At 39.3% G+C, this 16,919-nt stretch overlaps 1 protein-coding gene across 5 annotated transcripts in view; it reads left to right on the top strand.

Annotated features, from left to right (window-relative positions):
* The window catches only part of PIK3R1 (phosphoinositide-3-kinase regulatory subunit 1), a 77,291-nt gene extending 60,910 nt beyond the window's left edge, over positions 1-16,381 (top strand). For 3 of the 5 annotated variants that reach the window (XM_061619612.1, XM_061619602.1, XM_061619623.1), the window contains 9 exons: positions 7,256-7,358; positions 7,837-7,935; positions 8,043-8,223; positions 9,266-9,391; positions 10,948-11,090; positions 11,193-11,369; positions 11,468-11,536; positions 12,976-13,146; positions 15,070-16,381. In XM_061619612.1, the coding sequence (XP_061475596.1) occupies positions 7,256-7,358; positions 7,837-7,935; positions 8,043-8,223; positions 9,266-9,391; positions 10,948-11,090; positions 11,193-11,369; positions 11,468-11,536; positions 12,976-13,146; positions 15,070-15,259 (1,259 nt within the window). In that variant the 3' untranslated portion in view covers positions 15,260-16,381. Of the gene's footprint in view, positions 1-3,289; positions 3,729-5,614; positions 5,855-7,255; positions 7,359-7,836; positions 7,936-8,042; positions 8,224-9,265; positions 9,392-10,947; positions 11,091-11,192; positions 11,370-11,467; positions 11,537-12,975; positions 13,147-15,069 lie in introns of those variants that run through there. The other 2 variants (XM_061619642.1, XM_061619631.1) reach the window with 2 other exon arrangements.
* The last annotated feature ends 538 nt before the right edge of the window (positions 16,382-16,919 follow it).

Genomic DNA, 16,919 nt, shown 5'->3' on the forward strand with positions numbered 1-16,919 from the left:
TATACAGCTATAAGTTAAATTTGTGGAAATGTATAGGTGGCAGTGACTCCTAATAGTATTCTTGTTTTCAGAGACAGAGTAGATGGGAACTGGCTTTTCCATGGAACCATAGCAAAAACTGGAGGCAACATGTATCTATAATTAATAGCAGTTTGTGTAATTAAATGTAAACAGTTTAAGCAGATTGTCATTATGGTACTCACAGAATATAAATGTGTCTCCTCCCCCCCCATTATTTTTCTGTTCCCAGTTAAAAGAACTAGTAGATACTTTTGTTTGTAGTCCTTTAACTTTTTCTGTAGTCAAAGACAAGGAGATGCAAAGCTCTGAAAAAAGTAAAAACTCCCAAAAGATGTTCCTGCCCAAATTGAGGACTTTTAATGCAGTTTGCTTACAAGCCTGATCCCAGAACAGGAATTGAGAATACCAATTGCTACACAAGATGTCAAAGTATAAGCATAAGTTATGATGGTCAGATGACCAACAAATCCTGATTTAATTTATTGATATATGACAATACCGCAAGTAAACAGTGAGGCTTAGGTTCAAGTTTAAACAAAAAACAACTTGTAGGATGAGTGTTCACTATCAAAACTTTCTAATTCCTTTGTGCAGGCCTCAGTGTAATAAATGAATCAAATACTGTTGTTCCTTCCAGTCAACCTTCCATTTAAATATTTATATGGAAGGTTTTCTGGAAAGAACAACAATACTTGATTGGTAGAGCTCTTTGGGTGCTTTCACACTGCAGTTTATTCTGTTATTCTGACAGTTTCTTACCTGTTAACTTTCACATTATATTTGACCTTTCACACGATGCACAAGCTAGCTTCGGAATTCTGATGGAATGTAGTGGAAGTTTAGCGATAATTTCAGTGTCAAATGATACCACAAATAATCCGTTAGCAAGGCTGGGAATACGGAACATCGCAGGAGTTTTCTGCTAGTTACAGTCACTCACGTGACAGGCATCCCAGCATGCAGTGTGGAACAGAGGGGAAAAATGAGCAGGAGCCGCCTTAAAACAGAGGGGGGAAATTAGCAGGAGCCACCTTAAACAGAGGGGGGGAATGAGAACTGGGGCCAAAGAAGGGTGAAGGGAGGTGCGTTATCAGGCACTTCCCCTCCCCACAATTGACTGCAGCCGCGAGCTCCGGTATAGTCCAGCCAAGACAGGGAGAGCAAGGGTAAAAGGAGCTGCCTCTGCGAACTCCCAATGGCCGCTGAAGCTGGCGCCACTGCCCGCAGCCACCAAAATAAAAATTAAGAATAAGGAGAGCCACTTCCGTGAGCTCCCAGCAGCCGCAATAGCAGGTGCCGCTGCACCCCCCAACCCCCAGGGCCACCTCCATGAGCCTCGAAAACCAAGTTGGGGGGGAAATACACCAAACCCCCTAAAATGAAGGGGGGTGGAGAAAAACTCTGCCCTATTCATTGTAGTTCTGCGAGTGTGTGAAAGACCGTTGCGCAAAATGCCGGTATAACAGGTACTGCAGTGTGAAAGAGGTTTTAGAAATCGGGACAGAAGTGCTTCCTTTTTAATCAGTTAAACTAACGCAATCAGCCCCATGCATGAAAGCAACCTTTGTGGCCATGATGAGAACAGAGAGAAATGAGCAAACCCCACCTTTCTAGGGTGAAAATAGGCCATAGTTTTTATTGAACCTGCAGCTATAGTTTGGCTAGAGCACTGTTCTTCAACCTTAGGTCCCCAGATGCTGTTGGACTATCCCATCAACTCCAGCCAGCTTAGCCGATGGTCAGAGATGAAGGAAGTTGTAGTCTGACAACATCTGGGGACCCAGTGGGCTAGAGGACAGGGACTCAGACATCATAGCAGTAACACCGTACTCAATTATAAGGACGATATTAGAAGAGAATTATATAAGGAAGAGTTCATACAGTTTGATGATGCCCTTAAACATCATCCCCATAAAGGATGTTATTAACTCCAGAAATGTGCCTCTTTAGGAGGCTCCTTAAAGTTATTCAGGAACTATTTATGCCCTTTAAGTATTCATGGAGCAGACTGGGACAATTCTGCCTTCAGTCTGACCACCACATCTCCACCCTCAAGCCCTGGGCTCCTACTGGGAGAAAGGGTGAGATATAAATCTAATAAATGAATGAATAAATAAATAAATAAATAAGCAAGCCAGCCAGCACCGTGGGGTCACATCATCAAGAGACAGAACTATCCTGAGAGGGCAACATGCCTAACCAATGTTCTTTCTGCGCTATGGGAGTCCTGTGCCAGTTACTCCCCTTTCCAGTATGTTGTGCACCCATCTCCCATGACAGGCACAAAAATTCCCCAGTTGAAAGCCAAGACTAGCTCATTCCAAAGAAATGGAACAAATGGAATTTTAAAAATTTAGAAGGGCAGATAAATGCAGACAACATATTTAGATGTGCTTAACTGCTTCAGGTGCATTATTTAGCTGGCTTGCGGAGTTATTTGGAATTTTTTTCTCCTAAATACGTTGTCAGAACCTAGAAGGTTTGGCAATCTGTCTCCCCTTTCAGTGAAGGTTTGTGACTTTATTCTTCTCTTGGACTCATTTATATAGTTCTAGAGAGGGTAAATAATGTCACAGAAGGATTAATGGAAGGACTTTCTCTTCTCTCTTTCACTCCATCTGCACACCTACCTCATCAGATGCAGCAAATGTGATTTCACTCAGTCACTTTTACGTCAGAATTATTATCTTGCACACTGCTGACAATTGTATTTGACCAAAACAATGCACTTGCTGAAGGCTGCAACCTATGCACATGCACTAGAGAGCAAGCCCCGTTAGAGACAGTGGGACCTCTTCTAATTAAGCATTGCATAAGATTGAAAGTTCTGAGACAGTCCATGTGTCAACTTGAAGCTAGCAGGTATTTGGGGAGGGATTGTGGACTTCAGGTTGATTTTAATTTGATTCAGCAGTGCAGGCCTTCATTTTATAGGTCTTCAGACAACACCTGTCGTTGTGATCCGGTGAAAGTGTGTGGAAGGTGATTCAGTGAATGCTTCTTCTGCACTTGTGGGCTCTCAGAGGCACAGAACTTTACAAGGAATGCTTTCATTCCTCCCACAACCTAACTCGGCCACTTCCTGTATTTGCCTGCTCATAATGCTTTTCTTGACAGTCATTTACTTCACTACTGCATGCAGCAGCCAGCTACAGAGACTATTTTAAGGCCACTTACAATGGTCTTCTCATTTACTTGGCTAAAATGAGACTGGGTTAGTCTTGCATTGGCCACTTGTTAGCTGATGACAACTCTGACTTTGACTCTGGCTACCCTCCCCCATCTGAAATCTCTTGCTCAGCAAATATTTGAACCAGCCCAAGTTAATCATGAAACTGAGATCTTTATCGCAGAGAGACGTGCAAGCTACAGAGGACTTTTTTTTAAACTAGTAAAATCAGTGATGAAATAGAAATGAGCAGATAGTCTCAGCGAGCCACAGTAGTTGATTCTTTCTAAAGGTAAAAGGGCTTAGAGTTTTCTGATTCTGCACGTTTCAGCTTTTTCTTCTGGATTTAAGGAGCTAGAAAAATAGATTGCACTTTTGGAGATACTTTATCCTGGTTGCCTATCTTTTTGAGAGAGAGATCTTCTTGCAATATATATATATTTAAAATACTGTGGAGCTGGACAGAGCCCACCTAACACTCTGGAATTTCCAGGTTGTCAAACACAAGGGTGAGCATGTGCCATGCACAGTATACAAAGTAAGTGACTCTCAATTTGACTATATATTAAAGATTTATCAGATAGATAGATAGATAGATGTGTGTGTGCGTATGTAAAACATGCAATATGTATGCTTTTTACTATATATGATTGTAAAACTGATCAGCAAGCTTTCATAGTTAAAATGTGATTTGAGTGAAAGTTGATACCTGTTCAGTATATGCTGGAGCAGTGGAAAATCACCTGTCTGTCAGTGCCTTGCCTGTTCTGGTTTGCCACATGGTGTCATAGCAAGCTAGACTAGTTTGGGTTAAGCAGTAACCTGATCATACAAGAGTGACTGTCCAGAGTTTAGCCATTAGTAAAATCTTGGTGAGAGAGTGTACTTATTCCTCCCACTTTTTGTGTTGGAAGCTATTTGAGGAGAACACAAATAAAAATTACAGTAACTGCATCATCGGACTACGGTAGCTAGCTATGTGTGCTTTGCGTCTTTCATAACCTAATTTAAGCAATGTACCTTGGCAACGCAACTATTTGGATAGCAGGTGGGCTAAACCTTCAAGTTCAGTGTTTGGACTTGTGTCTGTGACTGTCTGAAGTGTCCAGTTACACGAGGCAAATGGAAGGAATCTCTGGAGCACATCCACCTAAATGGATACGGGTGGGAGGCTACTTCGTGATGAGTTTAAGCATGGCTGTTGCAAGGCAATGAGTGTGTGCATGTCTTTGTGCTGTTGGTGCTGTAACCATGTTCTTACATGCTAGTACTTGTCTCAGAGGATAAAAATGGTCAAGAGATTGTTTGTATGTGTAATGTTTAGATGTAAATTAATTTTTATTTCTGGTTTTCTGCAAAACACATCACCTAGCGGTTCCACTGTAGTAACTGGTATGGCAACAGTAGAGCTAATGAGTTAAATATTTTCTATATCTTTCTGTAAAACATTCAGCAGCTATTTGCATGGCAGGTTCTATAATAAGCAGGATTTTTCAGAGATTGTTGCGTAAGAAAATGCTTTGTTAAGAAAAGCATAAACTTTAGTTGAGAGAGTCTGGAGGAGCACACTTTAGAAAATACCGTGTCTAAAACAGAGAAGGCTGACCAAGAATTGTTGCTCTTTAGGAACTGCCAAAATGACAAAATGCTCTGATGAGAGCAGGTCAAGAGAAATAGTATGAACTGGGTGTACTGAAATATTTTGCCAAGCATTTAATGGTGGTGGGGTTGATTTAATGAACAGGAAGTTGTTTGGTTTTACTCGTTGCAGTGTAAATTTTTATTGTTGCCTGTCTGTCTTTAGAAAGTTTGACTAGAATTGAAAACAGCAAAGCTACATTTCAAACTCATGTACTTTGTGGAGGATTAGACAATTGCATTTGTCTATACAGAAAAAGGCATCTCTTGAGGATTACCTGCTTATTAATAATAATACAAGGCATTGTGACTGTTTTAAACTAACATTCAGTACACAAACCTGTGCAGAACGGGCACTTATAATATATTTGGAACTTCCTCCTTGATATGCTTTTCTGTACACCCCCTTAGCTTCAGAAAATGTGCATAAAAGGATTCTGTTCAGTAAACCCTGCTAGATAGTAGAAAGCCCTGAAGGAGAAGTGATCTCTCTGTATACCAAGAAATCTACTGTGTTGAAGGAAAATGCTTCCTGCTGCAGCTATCAGCCTTTTGTCAACCTGCCAGCAGTGGAATGTACCAAGCAGCAGACAGAAAAGATTAAGGGGGAGGGGAAAAATCAGTGTAAACTGAGAACATGTTCAGTCATCTTTATAAATAAGATCTGGTGCCGATCACAATTCTGTTAAACGTCTATTCTTTCTGAAATGACAATTGTTATAAGGTTAACAGTGGATAACAAAAAAGATAAAACAGGAGTGGTCCAGTGACATTATTTTTGACATGATTGGCTGGGGATTATGATGTAATAGGTTACAAGTGCAGCCCCTTATAGGTTTTAAAATGAATTCCAAGACACCATTACAAAGAGATCCTGACTGTTTCCTCATAACTGAGCTTACTTGCTGACACTCATACAAATGTACAACCCTGTGTGGACCATGGAAGAACTGGACATAGACTATCCTAGGACAGACATAAATTGTGGCACGGACTTGATGTTTTACATAGAAATGGACCCACCAGGTAATGCTGCAGCGTTATTGTTGGACTCTGGCATATTCTGGATGTCACAATAGCTGCTGTTAAAGCAAAATTGAAATTTTAGGGTTAATTTATTGCTGTTAAGTTACTGCTCTTGTTGAATTATATTTTCTTAAGTGTATGAACAAAGAGCATAGAAAGGATTATTCTGCAGAATTCTTTTTGGCTTGCTTAATGAAACTGTAATTGTCATGTGATTTCTGTTTTTAGTTTCTCACCTGTAGTTCTGTTTGTTGTACAGTAAAAATAGCTCTGCTTTGTGTGTTATGACAGACACAAAATCCCTTAAAAATCTGTTTTTTCTTAAAACAATGATAGCATTTTTGGACACTGTTATAAAATGTTAGATGTGACCATTTTTACTTGCATTTTGCACAGGATAGGAAGATCAATGGGCTGCATTAAACCCCTGAAAATACAACATTCATTTTGATATAAAACTTTTATACGTGCATTGCTGTACATAAACAGGATTGAAATTATGGTTGAACTAAACAACTTGATTTAATTTTCATTGTTTGTAATCCTGACACCACCCCTAACCACCCTGCTGTAGCTAGTAAGCTAGAAATGCTGCAGTATCTTCTTTGGCACCCACTGGTGTATGTATGCAGGTCTGACATTGAGCAAAAGTGATTTGGGAGTTTTAAACTGCGTATCCCATTTGGAACAGTTTTATCCTATAGAATGCTTAGCACCAGGGATTTTGGAGTCACAGATGGGCTCCTTCAAGTGTCTTTTTGGAAGATTATTATACAAAATGCAGAGAACCCAAATTCTTTTCCTACAACATACAGCACTACTATGCAATTTTCTGTTTGTTACTAGCCACAGCAGTGCCGAATCTAGAAAGGAAAATAATTTTTCCTGTATGATTAAATGTGTGTGTGTGTGTGTGTGTGTGTGTGTGTGTGTGTGTGTGCGTGCGTGCGTGTGTGTGTGTGCACACGCACGTGTGCAAACTTCACTTTATATCTTTTGGTGTCTGAATTGAAATTTGTGCTAGATGGAGTGGGGGAGGAGTTTCCTTTGGCTGGGAACATAAGACTTTTAGGTAAATCATATGCACATTTACCCAGGGAGAACTGTGTTCAATACAGTGGGCTTACTTTTAAGTAAATGCATAGGATTGTGCTTAAAATGACAGTAATTGTGTCAGGTCTCCTTACCAAGGAATGACGTTTGTTTTCTGGTTATTAGTGGAATGGGGAGAATTTTCAAAATGCTGCTGATTTTTTAAAAATTAAAATACAAGCTGTAATAATTTGCCACTGCTAAATAAATTTAAGTTGATTATCATTTTAGAACTTAGCCTGCCTGTACACAGCAGGCATTTGAGAAAGAGAGAGATATCTTATTGTTATTGTTATTTGCATTTTGCAGCACTGCCCCCTAAACCTCCAAAGCCTAATACTGTAACAAATAACGGTATGAATAACAACATGTCTCTGCAAGATGCTGAATGGTACTGGGGAGATATCTCAAGGTAAGGACACCATTTATCTTTGTAATTATATATGCAAGTGTTAGCCCATACTCTATTTAAACAGAAGTATAACTATTCTAAACATTTGAAGCACAGGTTTCAGTTGTACAGTTTTTTAAGAGTTAAAAAGTGTGTGGTAACCAACTTAAAATACAAATAAACATTTCTCTGTTGATTTCCTACAATTGGAAATATTGTTTTGCAAACATATCAAGAGTACCAGCATTTGTTTTTACATTTGAAATTATTGATGTTAATACAGAAAAGTAAGAAGTGCAATATAACTGTAGCATTTAACCTTTTCGTACATAGGGGAGAAAGTAGGCTATCATTGAGTCCTCTTGGTATAAACTTATTGGAACAAGTGGGAAAAGAGCTGTTCCAATAGTACTGGGCAGATTCTCATATGAAGATTTCCACAGTGAAAGGCTAGTATTTTTAGAAGCTAAACTAAATGTTGCTTTTGGTTCCATCACAGGGAAGAAGTAAATGAGAAACTTCGTGACACTGCTGATGGTACCTTCTTGGTACGAGATGCCTCCACTAAAATGCATGGAGACTATACACTTACACTAAGGTAAAGTTAGTTGCATCAGATTATTTACTGAATTGTGTTTTACATAGCTGTATTAAATGTTTTCAGCATAAATATGGCTGACTTTTCCCCTCAAATATTATTTACAGGAAGGGAGGAAATAATAAATTAATCAAAATATTTCACCGAGATGGAAAATATGGCTTTTCGGATCCATTAACGTTCAGTTCTGTGGTTGAGCTAATAAACCACTACCGGAATGAATCTTTAGCCCAGTATAATCCAAAGCTGGATGTTAAATTACTTTACCCGGTATCCAAGTATCAACAGGTAAAAAAATGAGGTTTTCCTCTTCTCTTCTGCTTCAATGCAAATGTTGTAAGATTATCTTCTGGCAAAATGACCACATATTAATTATGAAGGATAGGAATTGATTGCTTATTTTATTTGGCAGTACAGACTAACACAGCTCCTCTCTTGAAATGTGCATTATTACCCAAATAACTGTCCCACTTACAAGTGGTTATGCAAGTCCTGAGCTGGTATTTAGAAACAGTGATAGGCTGGAAAGGACCCATAAACTGAGAATGAATCTTGGAGGGCCGGTGTTCCCAGGTCCAGGAAACTGGCCATTTTCCTGCTCTGGATGGGGTCACATTTCCTTTGAAGGAGCAGGTTCATGGTCTGGGAGTACTTACTGATACATCTTTGTCATTCTGTGGTCAAGTGACTTCAGTGACTAGGAGTGTCTTCTACCAGCTTCAGTTGATAGACCAGCTGGAGACATTCCTGGACAGGTATAATCTGACCACAGTGGTCTATGCACTGCTTAAGACATGAGTACTGCAGTGCACACTATGCATTTCCCTTGAGGTTGGTCTGTTATTTTTGGTATATATATTTAGACTTATTTTTGGTTTTCTATACACACCTCTGATGTTTTATAATGTGAGTGGTTTACAAATCTTCTAAAATAAAAAATAAAATAAGAAATTGTCTATTTGTATAACTGCAAATTTCAGGAAGTCTGTGAGTAGCAAAAACAAAAGGAACAATTTCTTGCAACTTAGACTATTGGACTAATCATGACATCTGCTTTTGGTGTCAACATTCTAAGCAATGCATTGCATCATGTGCCAAATTCATTCTTCTAACAATAGGAAAACCAACACATGAATGTTCATTCTTTTACAGTTATGACTCTTTCTTGACTAATTACTGGGGGGGGCTGCCGGGGGTGTGGAGGGGAAGTCAGCTTTCGCCAGCCCCATTATGCATGCCTTTCTCTTGACCAAACCCATTGTCTTGTGAGAAATATTAATATTATAAGAAGCTCGGCCTTCATTGGACATATTTCCATGTATCATTCTAGGATCAAGTGGTTAAAGAAGATAGCATTGAAGCAGTTGGAAAGAAATTACATGAGTATAATCTCCAATTCCAAGAGAAGAACAGAGAGTATGACAGACTCTATGAAGACTACACAAGAACATCTCAGGTGGGTAGTGCTGAATGTCTACCCTAAACCCAATCTGTAAGTGCTAAACCACAGTGGGGCCTTTTCAGTAAGAATTATCTTGGGAGTATTCTGAAGTTAATCGTTGTGGCATAAGTATTATGACCTTTGAGTGCATGTTTTGAAAGGACAAAGAGTACGTGGTTTGAATAGCCGAACAGATTGAACAGATTCTCAACCATTAATGTAATTGAGTGATTTGGCACTGCATATGCTGAATGCTCATTTGCTTAGCAAGTGTCGTCCCCTCTGGTCACATCCAGGTGCACTAGCACAATATTAAGTACTAACTTTCAAGTAAAAATGGTGTGCTGTTTGAACAGGACAGTTGGCTACAGCAGGTAAATTAACATTATTTATTCAGAGACTGAAGGTTCCAGGGTGCTGAAACTGCTCTGTCAATATGGGAGGAATCTTTTACTTGTAGAGAGTTTTAAAAGTGTTATCTGGAAGATGTGGGCTTTTATGCAAAATCTGAAGTGGATGAAGACATTTCAGAGGGTGAATTTGTATATGCCTTTTAAAAATCTTCATTCTGGATTGTAGTAACTTTATAGCTTTTATGTTTACTGTCTGCACAAACCTGGTTTCTGACTATTGCTTAGTTCATGGTAATGGCTTGTGTTTAATAAAGATACTATAGACACATATTTCTGATCAGACAGAACCCTGTAATGTTAGCACTCTTGAAATGCTTCTCCTTAACCATTGGATTCTCCAACAGTAACTAGACTGAATGCAATGCTTTACAGTACTTTCACTAGTAGACCATTGATATAATGTTTGTGGGGAAACAGCCACAAACTGTGAGAACTTTAACCAATTACTTAGATGAACTTAATGTCAGAATAAAATGTTCCGACTATTAAAAGTAGTGTTAATGCTGAATATATGTTGGGTTGGATCCAGACTTCTAGTTGCCATTGAAATCAGTGGACTTGACCTAATTATAACTAACTTAGTCTGGCTCCAGCCCATAGTATATGCATCTCCATGTGATTTGTTATCCTGGTTGTAAACCTGCTGGGATCTAAAGAACCACTTTAGATGTGCCCCAGAGGATTTTGACTTTTTCTCTGAGAACATCTGCTTTTGAATGTCTCAGTGATTTAGCTTGCCATGTGCTTATACTTGGGTGAGGGGAAGGACTGCTGTACAGGACACAAAAGGCCATCGCTCCCTTGGGCACATGGAACTGGTTGCATGGTTCCTTGGATCTCAGCCAAAGCAGGGTTGCAGCAGGTCCCAATTCCAGTCCCTGAATCTTCAGGTAGGGCTGGGAAATGCTCATGCATGCCCCGTGAAGTACCACTGCCAGTTACTGTAGACAATACTGTGTTAGCTGGACCAATGGTCTGATTTCAGAACAAGGCAGCTTCCTGTGTTCCACAGTCAAAGTTGATCTTCATGCAGGTAGCCACTGTTGCTACTTTACTGATATTAAAAAATATCCTGCCACAAATGTGCTTTAAGTATATATTATCCAGTCGCTCCTGGAGTTTTACTGAAACTGAAGTTTCAACTTTTCTCCTCTCTAGGAAATACAGATGAAAAGAACTGCTATTGAAGCATTTAATGAAACCATAAAAATATTTGAAGAACAGTGCCAAACACAGGAAAGATACAGCAAAGAATATATTGAAAAGTTCAAACGGGAAGGAAATGAGAAAGAAATACAAAGGTTGGTAGCAATTCCTAAGATTTTTATAGTTAATATATAAAATAGTCTAAAAACAATGCATGAGAATCTGTCCAGAATCTAACATACCAGTTTTTTCTCCAGAATTATGCACAACTATGAAAAGCTGAAATCTCGAATCAGTGAAATTGTGGACAGCCGGCATAGACTGGAAGAGGATTTGAAGAAGCAAGCTGCTGAATACAGGGAGATAGACAAACGCATGAACAGCATCAAACCAGACCTTATACAGCTCAGAAAGACCAGAGATCAGTATTTGATGTAAGTACATATGAGCTGCCAGACTTTAAGTGTGCTTCTTCAATAAGAGTCCAGTTTCTATTAACATTACTAACCATGTCTTCAAAATTGCTTTTCAGGTGGCTGACTCAGAAGGGTGTTCGGCAAAAGAAATTGAATGAGTGGCTTGGCAATGAAAATACAGAAGAGTAAGTATTGAAAGACTCTTTGAGCACTTGTATTACCTCAGTTAAATTCTAGTTCAGTGCATTTTCAATTGTGGAATATGAATCTTCTCTTACCATGTACTGTACTGTAGAGACTGTGATACTTGGTTTCACCAGGAAAACTTGCATAGGCATCAAAGATCCTTTTTCTGCAAGTGGAGGGCTAAGACCTGGGTCCTTTGCAATTTCAGATTTTGTGAAAGGAAGCTAAGGTTTCTGATTGTCCCACAGTCTTATCACCACAGGCTGGCTATCATTTTAACCATCTTAAGACTAGGATAATAAAGCAGATAGAAATTCAGATGCAAGGTGTGGTTATAGTTTTGTCTGTCTACAGAGACATCATCTAAACTGGCACCTCTGTGGCACCTCCTGTTCTCTCTTATTAAGGGAAGCCCTCAGTGCCCCTAAGCAATTCCCATTGCCCACACTGCTCCTGCATGTGTGTCAGAGCCACTAGTGGGCCTAGTGTTCTGTTGAACCCACATTTGTGATTTGCAGCAGCTTGTTATGGTTTTAACTGTGGGGGGGATCCAGTGCTTTTTACCCCCTATTAACATGGACAACCTACATTACTATAGGGCAGGCATGGGGAACCTTTGGCCCTCCAGATGTTGCTGGACTACAGCTTCCATCATCCTTTGCCATTGGCCATGCTTGGTGAGGCTGATGGAAGTTGTAGTTCAGCAACATATGGAGAACCAAAGGTTTTCCACATCTGCCTTTAGGGCCTGCTTTATAAAACACTTTTGTGATTATGGATAGCAATACGTGTATTTGGTCTTTGTTTGAAGAATGTAGGGCCATCTTAGTGGATCAAAATCCACATCATGTTGAACTGTTGAATGTTGACAAGAGTGCAGCGCCATTAGTGATGGCAATACGTGAAAACTTCACAATTATATTGGGTTGGATTCAGAAATCACTCCCACTAGTGAGGGAAGAGAGAAGACTTACCTATTCCTGCCCCCCTCCATGCCAGCATGCAGCCCCCATTGCACCACTCACTTTGATCCAGATAGTTGGAAAGAGATTTTCCACCCACTTGAAGGGATTCTGGATCCATGTCATTTTTTTTTTAGTCGGTTGTTGTCATAATGTGAAGCTGACAAGAATCCTCTTGGTTTCATTGAGTTGCCATGTGCAAACATTGTGGGCATCAATTTGTATGTTATGTAGGCTCAGGAAAACAAATCTGCAATTGTAGTGTGTGTTTTACCATATCTGGAAGAAAATCATGATTAATTTATTCTCATCAAAGCCTGAATCCTGTCCTCATGAAAAGACTCTACTTGAGAATGTTGACAGAGCTGACTTTTTTGAAGTTTTTAACTAAATAATGTGAATGCAAATATAATGCATAAATTAAAAATTATTTTTGTCCAGTTTTTAACTATTACATATTGCTGTTTTTTAAATAGCCAATATTCTATGGTGGAAGATGATGAGGATTTGCCTCATCATGATGAGCGAACCTGGAATGTGGGGAATATCAACAGAAGCCAAGCTGAAAATTTACTGCGTGGCAAACGGGATGGAACATTCCTTGTTCGGGAAAGTAGCAAACAGGGTTGCTATGCCTGCTCCGTTGTGTACGTATTCAGATGTTTTACCCAGTTTCTAATAAAGCAATGGGCAGAATATGTAGCATCCCCAGTTCTGACAAAAATCATCTGTTTTGAAACATTATGTTTAAGGTATGCTGGAGAGCAGAGGCTGCTAACCTTTTTCAAGCCAAAGGCTGCATTGACCATTGGCCAACCCACTCAAGTCCACATTTCAAAAGTGGGGATAGCTGAAGCACAAAAGTGGGTGTGGCCAAAGTGTGAAAGCATCCCTTCCACTCCTTCACCTCTTATTTCTTATTAATTTCCTCTTATTTTTTACTAACCTCCAATCATACCCCTAGCTATCAGCTGTAGTACTACTAGTAGAATTTATATTTCTTACCCCCGCCTCACGTCAGCATATTAAAATTAGTTAAAACAAATTTCCACCCCTCCCCACCTAATACATAGGGCTTTTTGCTCAAACATTCCAGTCTTTCTGTGCTACCCCGCCCTCTCTCTGCTCCCTCCACACACAACACATCTGCATCCCAGCACAGATGGTGATGCAGATCTTCCCTTTTCTGCTCACCAAATCAGTCACCTGATGGGAGTGCATGGAAGGAGTGATACATATTTCCCAACTGCATCCTGATGCTGAACAATGGAGGGGCTCAGCACTGGGATGGGGATGCAGATCCTTCTTCCTCATCATCACCACCACCACCACCACCAGATGATCCATCTGGTGAGTAGGGGGAGGGAGGATTTGTATCCTCACTTTGTAACTTTCATAATTTATTAGGGAACAATAAGAACACACACGCATCCCCCCATTAATTACTTTGCCTTGCACGGATACTAATCAGTTTATGCCTGCTGTAATCTTAGAATTCCTCCACCTCTTCTTCTTCACTTACCCCCACAATTCCAAAAAAACTGCAGGGCCATTTGTGGGCTGTGGGTTACTGTACTGTTTGAAAGCAACAAGGGCGCAAAAGAGCAATTCTCAGTGATTCTCCTCCCCACACCTGCACTTACTGAATTCCCTCCCTCTATGATTATTAATCAAAGTTCAGGCCCAAGGTACTTCTCCATTTGGTTTCCCTTTCAAGGGATTGTTTTAAAATATTTTTAATGGCTTGAAACATACACATATCCCTCGATAATCCCTGGTGATAAACTAAACTAAAATTTAAATGAAGAGCGACTGAGGATATTGTACTAAATCTAAACATTTTTACCTTAAAGTGATCAACCTTTGCAGTAGTGATATGTACGCACCTACCTAATCTTTGTTACGTATATGCTTATCCACTCTGCTGAGAGGGAAGTCTCCACTAGTCTGTGTGATTTGCTTTGCAGTGTTCCCCTCACAATTACACATTTGTTTGCTTGAGTATTCCACATTGTTTTAAAAATGCTCACTGAACTTCTCTGCAAAGCCAACCAGACGTTCTACACCATTTAGGCCTAGCTTTGCGTTTGAGTAAAGGCCAGTTGTCCACATTAAGTTTTCCACTTAACAACTTAAAGATGAATGAAGTATACAAGTTGTCTACTTAATGACTTAAACATGAATTAAAGTTTCATGTTTAGGTCATTAAGAGGACAACTCAGTGGTACAAAATGTTTTTGAATATTGAAAACTTGCCTACCCTGAAGTAAGCTCCAGTGAGTTCAGTGGGACTTGCTCCCAGCTATGTATGTATACCATTGCAGCCTAGGTTGAATAAGAAACATTCTAAGAGATGCTGGAAGTGTTACAGAAAAAGAGGAAGCTTTAACATATCTACAAAATTAAAAAAGATTATTACTTAAAGACTAGTGAAGCAATGTCAGTACTTTTAGGTTCTACAATAATAATGGATCAGAGGACATTTTTGTTGTCTTATTTAAATGATAACTTGAATCAGAATGTATCATCCTTGGCAACATACACAAAATCTCTTTTCTCTCTTCTTTTAGTGTGGATGGTGAAGTGAAGCATTGTGTTATCAACAAAACGCCTACTGGGTATGGATTTGCCGAGCCATATAACTTGTACAACTCGCTGAAAGAACTGGTGCTACATTATCAACACACATCGCTAGTGCAGCACAATGACTCTCTCAATGTCACACTAGCCTATCCAGTATATGCACAGCAGAGGCGATGAAAATGTTAATACTCTGGGGTTTGTCTCTTTATATTAAAACACCCACAAAGATCATTCAACAGTCTTGAGGCCTCTGGGTAGAGAATGCTCTTGAGCTGGAGCTAAAGTGTCAAAGCCATCTGTCTTCAGGTGGGACTGAAGCTTTCTCCACAATCGCAGTGGGAGAGAACGCAGTTGAGAGCTGTGAACACACATTTCTAATCTAAAGTGCTTTTAAAAACAAAAACTAAGCAAAAAGCAAACACAACGAAGGAGAAGTGCTACACCTGTCTCCCTGCAGGGACATAGAGGCCTTTAACCATGGTGCTTGTTGACCATCTCCTTGAAGCTTTAACAGCTCAAATGTTGGAACTCCGAAGACCCCAAAGTGCGGCAGGGGCTATGTAAAATGGCAGCAGAATTTCTCAGTCGTGACTTGGGTGATGTGGCAGTGGATGCAGATGACCAGCGTTGTGGATTGCTGGTTTTCTGGAGGATGATATGTAGCAGAATGGCACTTTCATGTTTTAAGGGACACTTTAAAAGACACTTTAAAACAGATGTGGTAACAGAAGTGCCAGGAAGTGTTTTTGTTTAGACATTTAAATTCCTGTTTTAAGAAGATATTTAAGACTGAAGAAAACTGGACTTTTATGGCATACAGTATATAATATGTACATAGTTCTGGATGACTAACTATCATAGATGGATACTGTCAATACCAAACTCATTCTGTTCATTATTTGTTTTACCGAAAGCTGAATCCTTACACTGCTATGCAATACTTCATTTTCTATAGGCTGTATTTGTTTCAAGTGTAACTAGAGGATAAGCTTTTCACTTTTATTTTTGTCATCTCAGAATGTTCCCTTAATTCATAATTTTGTGTTATTTTTCAGTTTGTTCATTCTTCCCTTCCCTCTTTTTTAAAGAAATGTACAGGATGTCAGTAAAAGTTGGTTTCAGAATTAAAACTATGAACTATTTTAACAGGGTCCCCCCCTCCCATTTGTTTAGAGTATTGGGCTGCTAGCTCAAGGTTAAAATTCAAGATTTCCTTCTTGACAAAATATTTTGTTGGGCAGTGCCTGATAAGCTTCAAAGCTGCTTTATTCAATAAAAATATATGAACGTTGCAATGTATCTCCGAGTCCAACAATATTGTTTGAGAAATACCTTCAGATTATGAATTCCCACTGTATTTCATCCAGAGAGTTTTAGATTCTGTCCTGATTCTGTTTGTATTTGGATGAAGACAAATGTCCATCTTATTTTGAATGCTGCAGAAAACAGGTGGAAAACATTGGCTACTAGAGTAGTGAGATCAAGGTTAATACTTTAGATGGTCATGTGAAATTTTGACCAACATTTTTAGACACTGCATCAAGATACTTTTCATATCATATGAAAGAGCTGGTTTTGGTGGGGTTTTTTTTAAAAAAACCTGTGTCTGCATGTGGCTTCTGTATTTCATATTTTTCTGAATAACAGAATATAGAATAGGGGTAATTTTGGGAAGCCATGTTTCTGTGACACGTATTTTCCACAATTAATCTTTTATTACTTTTATATCTCTATGAAGTAATAAAACAATATTGTCATCTGCAAAGGCAAACAAACCAGGTACCAGTGGATTAAAGGTAATGAAAGAAGCATAAAACCTCACTGTTACAATATTTAA

This window comes from Rhineura floridana, chromosome 1 (assembly GCF_030035675.1).
Source record: "Rhineura floridana isolate rRhiFlo1 chromosome 1, rRhiFlo1.hap2, whole genome shotgun sequence".
NCBI lineage: Eukaryota > Metazoa > Chordata > Lepidosauria > Squamata > Rhineuridae > Rhineura > Rhineura floridana.